This window comes from Helianthus annuus, chromosome 15 (genome assembly GCF_002127325.2).
Source record: "Helianthus annuus cultivar XRQ/B chromosome 15, HanXRQr2.0-SUNRISE, whole genome shotgun sequence".
Classification (NCBI taxonomy): Eukaryota; Viridiplantae; Streptophyta; class Magnoliopsida; order Asterales; family Asteraceae; genus Helianthus; species Helianthus annuus.
The window spans coordinates 56,109,943-56,121,621 of NC_035447.2; the positions used below are offsets into that span (position 1 = coordinate 56,109,943).

At 36.5% G+C, this 11,679-nt stretch overlaps 1 protein-coding gene across 1 annotated transcript; it reads right to left on the reverse strand.

The window, feature by feature from the left end:
- Positions 1–10,325: 10,325 nt before the first annotated feature.
- LOC110911718 lies at positions 10,326–11,435 on the reverse strand. Its single transcript, XM_022156346.2, has one exon. It carries the CDS (start codon positions 11,376–11,378, stop codon positions 10,599–10,601), a length of 780 nt encoding a protein of 259 aa, XP_022012038.1. The 5' UTR covers positions 11,379–11,435; the 3' UTR covers positions 10,326–10,598.
- Positions 11,436–11,679: the final 244 nt, after the last annotated feature.

Below are 11,679 nucleotides of genomic sequence, written 5' to 3' on the forward strand. Positions count from 1 at the left end.
CCATTGTCTTTTCTATCATATCATGGAAAATGGCTACCATACAACGTTGGAATGTTGCAGGTGCATTACATAGACCGAATGGCATGCGTCGATAGGCGAAAGTTCCGTAGGGGCATGTGAAAGTTGTTTTCTCTTGGTCTTCAGGTGCTATCGGTATTTGAAAGTAACCTGAAAAACAATCCAAGAAACAATAAAATGTATGACCGGATAGTCGTTCTAACATTTGATCAATGAAGAGCAAATGAAAGTGGTCTTTCCTTGTTGCTTCATTTAATCGTCTATAGTCTATACAAACTCTCCATCCTGTGACGGTTCTTGTTGGTATTAACTCATTTTTCTCATTAGTTATTACCGTCATACCTCCTTTCTTTGGGACTACTTGGACGGGACTTACCCATGGACTATCGTAGATAGGATAGATTAGTCCGGCGGCAAGTAGCTTGATGACTTCATTTTTAACCACTTCTTGTACATTGGGATTTACTCTTCGTTGTGGTTGAATTACTGTTTTGTAATCATCATTCATTAAAATTTTGTGCGTGCACATGGAAGGATTTATTCCTTTAATATCTACAAGCTTCCAAGCGATCGCATTTTTATGTTTTTTAAGAAGATTAACTAATTTCTCTTTTTCTATGCTACTTAATTTAGATGAAATAGTTACAGGTAAATTACCATCTTTGTCTAGAAAAGCATATTCCAAACCTTTAGGAAGTTCTTTGAGCTCAATGGGTGGGTCTTTAGAAGACACCTTATTTTGTGGCTCATTTAGATCAAGAACCTTAAAGGTTTGTTCTACGACGATCTCTTCTTCAATTGTATCGGGTGGTTCATCTTCATCTTCAATTAGGGGGCATTGTTGCTAAAAGGATATTTCATTGAACGCTCAAGATCTATGCTCCTTTTGAATGCCCCTAATTGAAGAGGTAGATTGTTGAATTTCCGGTTTTTCAAAGCTTTACGAGTTTGTACAAAAGGTTTTCCCAAGACTAGAGGAGCGTCATCGAGGATGACAAAGTCGGTTAGGATTACCATCTGATTTGCTTGAACCAAGACATCCTCAACTACACCGATTGATTTTATCACTTTCCGATTGGATAGAAAAATGGGTATTTGAAGTAGAGTAAAATCACTAATACATAATTTTTCAAAAATGTAGTTTGGCATTATGTTAAAACAAAGATCTTTATCAATGGTGATATTACTAATAAATGAATTTTGAAAGAAACATGGAACCGGTGTAATGTTAATTTCAAAAGGATCTTCTTTTATTAGTGAGGTTTGATCATTAGTTAACTTAACACTTACCATTTCTTCAACTTTAGTATTAGTGTTTAGCTCTTTTAAAAACTTAGCATGAGGGGTTACTAAACAATGATTTTCGAAAGTAGGTGACAAGAGATTAATTTCTTCTAAATTAGACTCTTCTTGTAATTTAACGTTATCGACCTCACCTCTTTCGTTGTTTAACTCATGTGTCGGTTTTTCACTTTCTCATTCTTCCATTTTTACATTTTCAACTATCTCTTCGTTATTATTACAATTTAATTCTTCTCTTGCGCGGGACTCCTCTTCCCTTGCGCGAGATTCTTTTATGCAACGTTCGATAGTTTTAATGTGTTTTAATATCTTATTGGTCACTTCGGTGAGAGAAAAAGAATTGGGATCCTCAAAGCTTGAATCCGGTTGTCCAATCCTTGGCTCCTCATAGTACCCATATGAAGTAGATGGTTCACACCATTGTTCTTCATTGTAAGCATATGATGGATAAGGGTCGAAATTTTGTTCTTCATAGTACTCATATGAGGTGGGTTGTTCACGCCATGGTTCCTCATAATAAGAATATGAAGGTGGTGGCTCATATCTCGAATCCTCAAAGTATGAGTATGAAGGCTCATATCTTGGTTCATCAAAATATGAGTATGAGGGAGAAGGTTCATACCTTTGGTCTTCATAGGATGTGTATGAAGTTGATGGCTCGTACCTGGGCTCCTCATAATAGTTGTATGAAGTGGATGGTTGAAACAAGTTACAATATTGTACCGAGTGCGGGTTTCCACAATTAGTGCAATAGTCTCTCCTATAATCATCCTCCTCATAGGTGTAGTTGTATCCTCCTGAGTATTGATCCATAAGAATCACTCAGCAGACTACAACTGAGTCTCGGGACCAGAAAACAAAAACAAAGACGGAAACAGAGGCTGGACACGGCCCCGTGTTGGGTGAACACGGCCCCGTGTTCAGGATCTGTATCTGGGCGTTTTAATTAAAGCTACTGGTCACGTTAAGCACGGGGGCGTGTTCAGTGAGCACAGCCCCGTGTTCAGACTCTGTATCTGGGTATCTAACTAAAAAAATATGCAGCACGGGGGCGTGTTCAGTGAGCACGGCCCCGTGTTCAGGCTACTGTAAATGCAAACTAAACTAAAATGCAGAAAAATGTGCGCGCGTTTTAAAAAGGTTTTGAAAAACTGATTAGGCCGTCGATTTTAAGCTTTCTTAAAATCCTTGTGTCCCCGGCAACGGCGCCAAAAACTTGATGTGCGTGTAGTGTAATATATTTTTGATGTATATTTTAAGCCCTTTTTACACTTTTAGCCAAGTTTTAAATTTATAAAACACGATATTTACTAACACTAAACACACATATGGGCAAGTGCACCCATCGTGGACGTAGTATAGTGTTGGTAAGATACCGAGGTCGTCCAAGGACACAAGAGCTTTTAGTACCGGTTTATCCTCAACGTCTAATCAAATCAAAATGTTAGAAAAGGTTTTTAAACTAAGAAAATAAAAACTAACTAAATGCTGAAAATTAAAATAAAAATAAAAACAGATAGACAAGATGAATCACTTGGATCCGACTTGTGTATTAGTATAACATTTGATTATTTTCGCACTTTTGCACTTGTTTAAGAGATTATCTTAGTTATTGTAGTAGGCCCCTCTTTTGAAGGCGACGTTACCCTCAACCCAGTAGTTTGAGTCAGCAAGGATACAATCCTAAAGGGTTGGATTATTGGAAGATAATGAATTAAGTTATTAATGCAAATTATGGTAGGCCCCGCTTTTGGCGGTGACGTTACCCTCGACTAAGTAGTCTGAGTCAGCAGGGATACAGTCCTAAATAGCCGGGTTATAGTATTAATAGTAGTTAACTTATGAAGGGGTCAAAGAGTTTGGATCCCCGCCATCCAATACCTATGGGCATTGAAGGGGATCCTACTAAATTTGACCCAGGTCCCTTGCAGGACCTCTAAACGCTGAACAAGGGCAAGACCCTTACCAAACCGTTCCCTTAACCCCCGACCAGGTACCCAACATACCTCCATATAGACCGTGGAGATATGAAAGGTGAAAATCTTTTATTTTATATAGACAGTAAAATAATGCCAAGACACCACGGACAAACGATAAGGAAAGATCACCTTCAACATAAGTAACTAGTTATTAAAGTCATTAATACAAAACCAAATAAAAAGTGCAAAAAGATTAAAAATAAAAAGTATTATACTAAACACTTGTCTTCACCAAGTGATGTAAGAGACTTAGGCAAACATGGCCTTGATTGTCAAGAACTCTTACGATCAATCTTGGATCCCGAGACGACTCACACACTCTATGATGGACAATGGATGATGGTGGTGGATGATGGTGTTGTGATGGTGGTGGGTGGTGGATGAAGTGTGAGAGAGGTGGTGTGCCAAGGGATGAGTTGAAATGAAGCCAAGCACTCCTATATATAGGGTGAACAGAAGGCTGGGCACGGCCCCGTGTCCGCTGGACACGCCCCCGTGCCCGTCTGACAATCTCTCTCTTCATTAATTGTAATTCGCAATTACAATTAATGCCCCTGCTGTACTTTCGCCACGCCCCCGTGTTCACTGGACACGACCCCGTGGTGGGCAATAGAAGCTTCTATAGGTTTGTCTTTTCTGCTGCTTCTTGGGCACGGCCCCGTGCTGGCTGAGCACGGGGCATGTTCAGTCTTCTGCCTTCTCTATTTTGCTTAGGAGGATGCCGTTGAGGGGTCGGGCAGTCCACTTATGTTCCTTTTCTTGTATTTATGTTAGATTTAGCTGTCTTTTTGCTTCTTTTGTGAATTTGAGCTCATTTCATCCTGAAAATACAAAAGGAAGACAAAAACACTCTTTTTCCAACATTAGTACTTAAAAAGGGTTAGTTTTATGCCTCATTTGATGTAATTTATATGTTGCATTTTACACACATCATATATTAAAACCAACATACTTCAATTCAGACCACATCAACAATTAACCTAGGAAACAAATCATCAATCAACCACAATGTAACACGATTATATGTAAAACGTAAACACATGTTACGTGTCAGATTATTGATCCATAATGAGAAGAAGAAACACAGAGAAGAAGGAGTTAAACTCAAATCATCGATATCTCATTCTCATTCTGATTGCCCCTTTGTACAATTAGACTATTACAAATAACCCCTCATACTATACAAGAATTACACTAAAGTCCCTACACTATTTATTACCGTAACAATACCCCCCCCCCCCCCATAAAAGATTCTTGACCTCAAGAATCAAGTTGATGGAAAAAAAAATTTAAAAAGACAATTAAAAAAAATTAAGAACAAAGTTGCAACACACATTTGCAGCTCCTCCAAAGTTGTAGATCTTCCTATACATCATGTTCAACCAAATTTTCTTTAGTCCTTGGCCTGTTAAGATAAGCTCCCTCAAAACATCAGCCTTTGCTTGATGGAATTTCACCAAAAAACCAGCCAGCATCAACCTTAACTATGATTTGTCTGATTACGTTATTGCCATTTTGCACACTATTGTTATGCTCCCACACATGACAGCACAAATAATACATATTTGCAATAGAGTAACCAAAATTCGTAATAACACATGGAGTTGATGACTTCTGATATAAACATATATCACTATAAGTCGTAAGAGAAGCAACCTTTGACTCCATTTTTCCATCCCATATGCTACCATCTTCAATGGATTGGCAGTATTTAGTTAATGAAACTTGTACATCACACTCCAACTGATCTGTCAAGGCTCTGAAAAACCCATTCCCAACTCTCTAATCTTCAGACCCAATGCCTCAGATGGATCTCAAAATTCTAATATCTCATATTGTTTTTCATCCCATTTAGACAACTAATAGTACCCTTGTTCTTGATACTCATATAAATGCAAACATCTGCTGAACTAACTTTGGCGTATCTGGGTTTGGATTTCCATTTATGCCATAAATGTCTCTGTGACATCACTACTTGAACTTGGAAGCCATTTAGTTTACCTTTGTAATCAAGTTGTATCAGATTATTTGGGATGTCAATTAGATCTTCACCACCTTTACATTTTGGATTACAAACCCAACCTGTATCTATCCAATTTACTCGTTTCTTCCTTTTCCGTGAAGCTAATACTTTTGCAAAAGTCAGTGCACCAAAAACACTCCAGAATACAAATACAAATGTGGCCCCACCTTGAATTTCTCTTATCAAACGAACAATGATTCGCATGAAATTTTCACCTCTTGACTAATGTACTTCAACTGTAAGTGCAGTAATAAGATCGATACTACCTGTTGACACTTCAGCCCGATATTTGATATCATTCTTCCGTTTCCACTTAACTAACCATCTTCTCACACCTTTTTTGTATTTGAACATCAATTTGTACAGCCAATGGAAATCTTTGTGTTTGGTTTGACATCTAGCCACAGGAGTTGCACCTTTGCTAATCTTCTGTTTATTTTCTTGTTCGTTTCCCTTTCCCTTTTCCATGACCATGAGTGTCCAATAATAGTATAGCTTTCCATCACAGTATCTAAACCTTTCAAATCATTAACTTGATGTTTTACAACCTACTTTTCACTATATTTGGGATTACACACAACAACTTCAACCTTCATATCTTCATTTGAAGTATCTTCTGACTGATCATCTCTAGGCGTATCATTACGAAGATAATCACAGAGATCATTACCAATGTTAATGCATTTTACATTGATATCTTTTTCATGTATATCATTACAAAGATCAAAATGAACCAGATCTTGAATCTCACTATCAACGACTTCTTGATTACTAATTTTTCCAGGCATTTTAACCAGATCTTGAATCTTACTATCAACAGCTTCTTGATTACTACATTTTTTAGGAATTTCATCGAATACCTTGTGGATAATTCCATCAAACAACTTATCTTCATTACTAACTTCATTCTTTCCCATTATTTCATCAATACTTTTCCTAAAATCAAACTCCAAATCCATTATGTATAATGAAGACTTAGGATCATAAGGAGATAGTGTATCACTCAGTTTATTTGCATCTAATTTCAGAGCTAACGAAATGTTGTCTTTCAGTGTGTGAAAGCTATATTGATGCCATGTTTGAAAAATATCTCTAATTTCTGGTTCAAGACCATCCATAAAGAGGTATATGGCATAGTATTCACTCATTTCTTCAGAATTTTTAACCAACTCGAGTAGAAACTGAAATTCATCACAATATTTTTTAACCGTACCTTCTTGTCGCAATGCCATGATCTCATCCAACGCATCATCCATTGTTTTGAATCTTGATTTATTCGCTATAATTTCAACTCTTGTTATACAAAACCTTTCGATGCCCTAATTCTTGAATTGAGATCAAGAACTGTGATGTCTGTAAATTGCCGCTACGATTGATTGAACAATTGATCAACTCGAGATTTGTTGAATCGCCAATCGAAGCAATAGCCACTGATTGTTCCTTTAACCACGATTTCTTGAATCGCCACAGTGATTACTCACCGACAATTACAATCTGTTTATTAGCCTAATTCTTGAACTGTTGGTGTTGATAGTTGTTACTAACGTAACCCTAACCCACATTCAGAGGAAGGAATGCTCTGATACCATTGTTACGTATCAGATTATTGATCGATAATGAGAAGAAGAAACACAGAGAAGAAGGAGTTAAACTCAAATCATCGATATCTCATTCTCATTCCGATTGCCCCTTTTGTACAATTAGACTATTACAAATAACCCCTCATACTATACAAGAATTACACTAAAGTCCCTACATTATTTATTACCGTAACAACACACAAATTCGACATCGATTTTGACTTTAATTACGAATATACCCATTTGAATCTCTTGACCAGCAACCTGTTACCCGTGACCCCAAGACAACTCAATTAACCCAACCCACTTAACATGCATATCATAATCACAACCAGACGTACAACGGTACATGCAGTGTTTTTGTGCGATAGCGCCTCTACAAACATCACATGTGGACTCCGGATATGGATTCACATAAAGTAATGAAAGCGTGTATGTGGTCTTCGCGACACACGCTTTCTTGCAAAGTAGTGCATGTCACATGCACGTCATAGTCACAGACATCACAACGGTACAATTCACCGTTGGGATCACACTTAGTTCCACACACGTCACACAAACGTCTTCCACTAATGTAAGGTGGCTTGGGGAGAAGTTTCAACGGGTGGTTTGGGTGTGATTTGAGTTCGACCTCATCTGGTAGAGAGGTCGAGGATTTAGGGTTTAGGGTATTGTAAGCACAGTGGATGTGAAGATCAAATTCACAATTGGAACAACAAAAACAAAAGCCCGAACCGGTTTTGTCACACGAGTCGCAACGGAAAGAGCCTGACTTGTATGTCGGAGATGGGAATAGGGATAGGGGTGATCGGGGTGTGACGGATGGGTCAATGAGCGTGATGCGTTGAAGCATTGGTCGTGAAGGAAGAAATTACATTCGCTACACGAGTAGACCGGGGTGCCGGTACAAGGAAACTTGCAACCGTTACAAGTGAGTTGTGCACCTTCCAAGGAAATTTTGTGAATGGAAAGAGTGTGGGTGGCTAAAGTGCTTGTAGAACGCCATATTGGTGGGTGGATTTTGTGGAATAAGACTTGTTTTGAATGCCCCTTTTTTTTCTTGAGCCAACAAAAAGTTATGCAGCCTTCAAATACCATTTATGTGGAGCTTTTGTGCTTTCCATTTTGAATTTTGTTTTAACAAAATAATATAGAAAAAGAAAAGCACAATTCTTTACTTGTGCTTATGTTTGGTGCTATACTTTGTTTGGAAGCCTATTTCGGCTAATTTTGGAGCATTTAATGAAACTAGTAACCAAGTTTTGGATTATTCGAATCGAACTTTTCAAATTACATTTGTTCTTTTTTTTTTTTACTTTTTTGATTTTTTTTATTTATTTTATGTTTGAAACACGAATTCAAATAAATTTGATTTAATTCAAATTCACTTTAAACAATAAATTGTTTTACTTTTATTTTTAAGACTACCACAAATTAATTATTTTTAACATAAAAAAATACTAGTCTGCAAAATTTATAAACTATCAGTATGTCAAAAGATCAAAATTAAAACAAAAAACTACCACTGGTTTGTCTAAAAAAACTAAAACGATGGCATGACTGTAATTTTACACTGGGGTAAAATCGTAAAACAAAAAACTACCACTGGTTTGTCTAAGAAAAAAAAACTAAAACGATGGTATGACAGTAATTTTGCACTGGGGTAAAATCGTAATTTGATTGGCAAAACAAACAAAAACGATGGAAAATGTAAATTTAAATGGAGGGCAAAATCATAATTTGGTGGGAAGAAAAAAAGGAAACTAATGGCAAAACTGTAAATTTAAACGGGGCAAAAACGTAATTTTGAACCGAGGGCAAACTTGTAATTTTTAGCTCGGGGCAAAAGCATAATATTAGTTTTAACTGGGGAAAACGTAATTTTGAACTGATGCCGAAATCGTAATTTTATAGCAGGGCTACAATTGTAATTTGGTTGGACCAATAGGGAAGTGTCAAACAGCTGCCTAGCATTATTCCCCCATTTGGTAAATGTATATATAGTAATAATAATAAATATAAATATATATGTATTATTCTTTTTAATTTGAGTATAGTATTGATATAGTTTTTTTAATTAAAAAATTGATTTGTTACATGATTAATAATAGTGTCTAAGGGTGAGTAATAACTAAATCGTTAACCCAAACCGAACTGAAATTAACCAAAAATTGAGTTAACAGAAAAAAGATTAACCGAAACCCGAATTAACCAAAAAACGGTTATCGATTTTTTTGTACCCTCATTTAACCAAAATTATCTGAACCGAACCATTCATATTTTCATATACTTCTAGCTTTTATACCTTCAGTTCATGTAGTTCATATTTATACCCTCATTTTATGTATTTATACCTCTATTTCATGTAACTATACATCAATTTCATGTATTTATACCTAAATTTCATGTATTCTAATCAAAAGTTTTAGCCCAAGTTTAGTTTTGGCTAGTAACTAAAATTAAATGAAACAAACAAAAAATCGTCAATCTAACTGAATAAACCAATCCGATTAACAAAAACGGATTGGTTAATAAAATAGACTAATCGATTACCTCGATTTTGGCTAAGGATAATAATCTAACCAACCGAACAATGCACACCGTGGCAATGTCTGTATTTCCCCCGCATCGTGCGCGCACCTATTGATTATTAACCAAAACCGGTTATCGGTGAGCAATAACTAAATCGTTAACCTAAACCAAACCGAAAACAGACGAAACCAAACCGAAATCAACCAAAAACTGAATTGACCAAAAACCGAATTAACCAAAACCGGTTATCAATTTTTTGTACTCTCGTTTAACCAAAATTAGCTGAACTGAACCGAATCATTCATATTTTCATATATTTCTAGCTTTTATACCTTTAGTTCATATATTTCATATTTTATATCTCCATTTCATATATTTATACTTTCATACCTCAATTTCATATATTTCTAAGCGGACTACTAACTAAAACCAAACCGAAAACCGTCAATCTAACTTAACAAACCAAAGTGATTAACCGAAAACCGAATGGTTATTATCTAACCGATGACTTTGGTTTCGGCTTCGGTTGAGGCTAATAACCGAATCGACCGAACCATACACAACACAATGAAATGGATTATCCGATTACTTCGCTTTTAATGTATATCTATCACAATAATGCTACAATTAATATTAATTTTATATGAATAAAAAAAATTACAAAAAACGAGTATCACACAATACGATATGTCGCTCTAGCCGCATCACGCGGGCATTCTGCCAGTTATAATTGACATTCGAAAATATGTTGAAAAGTTAAGTCAATCTATTTGATAAGTCCCTCAAAACTTTTCAAGTATGTTGATCTTTTTACAACTTAATGCATTTACTTAATTACAACACTAGGACATACGAAAAATGATGAACATTAATAGATCTAAACACATTTCGTAAATAAAACACCAACATTTATTATTCAATTTTGTACATGAAAACCAACAAACTTCAATTCAGACCACATCAACAATTAACGTAACGTTACACGATTAAATGTAAAACGTAAATACACAAATGGAAACAACACACAAATTTGACTTCGATTTTGACTTTAATTACGAACATACCCATTAGAATAGATAGTACCGATTATGATGGAGACCAGGAGTACCAAGTAGAATGGTATCAACTGCCATTAGTTTAAATGTTTCCAACTAAAACATCATCTCATCCAGTCTCTTGACCCGCAACCTGCTGACCCGTTGACCCATGACCCCTAGACAACTCAATTAACCCAACACACTTAACATGCATACCATAATCACAACCAGACGAACAATGGTACATGCAGTGTTTTTGTAAGATAGCGCCTCTACAAACATTACATGTGAAATCCGGATATGGATTCACATAAAGTAACGAAAGCGAGTGTGCGTGGTCTTCGCGACACACACTTTGTGGTAAAGTAGTGCATGTCACATGCGCGTCATAGTCACAAACATTACAACGGTACAATTCACCGTTGTTATTACACCTAGTGCCACACACGTTACAGAAACGTTTGCCACTAACGTAAGGTGGCTTGGGGAGAAGTTTCAACGGGTGGTTTGGGTGTGATTTGAGTTCGACCTGATTCGGTGGAGAGGTTGAGTATTTAGGGTTTAGGGTATTGTAAGCACAATGGATGTGAAGATCAAAGCTACAATTGGAACAACAATAACAAAAGCCCGAACCGCTTTTGCCACACGAGTTGCAACGAAAAGAGCCAGACTTGTATGTCGAGGATGGGAATAGCGAGAGAGGGTGATTGGGGTGTGACGGATGGGTCAATGAGCGTGATGCGTTGAAGCATTGGTCGTGAAGGAAGAAATTACATTCGCTACACGAGTAGACCAGGGTGTTGGTACAAGGAAACTTGCAGCCGTTACAAGTGAGTTGTGCACCTTCCAAGCAAATTTTGTGAATGGAAAGAGTGTGTGGGTGGCTAAAGTGCTTGTAGCGTTCCATATTGGTGGGTGAATTTTGTTGAAATAAGACTTGTTTTGAATGCCCCTTTGTTTTCTTGAGCTAACAAAAAATTATGCAACCTTCATGTACCATTTATGTGGAGCTTTTGGACTTTACATTTTGAATTTTATTTTAATAAAATAATATAGAAAAAGAAAAGCACAATTCTTTTCTTGTGCTTATGCTTGGTGCTATACTTTGTTTGGAAGGCTATCTCGGCTAATTTTGGGGTATTTAATGAAACCAATAACCAAGTTTTGAATCATCCGAATCGAACTTTTCAAATTAGCTTTTTTCTTTT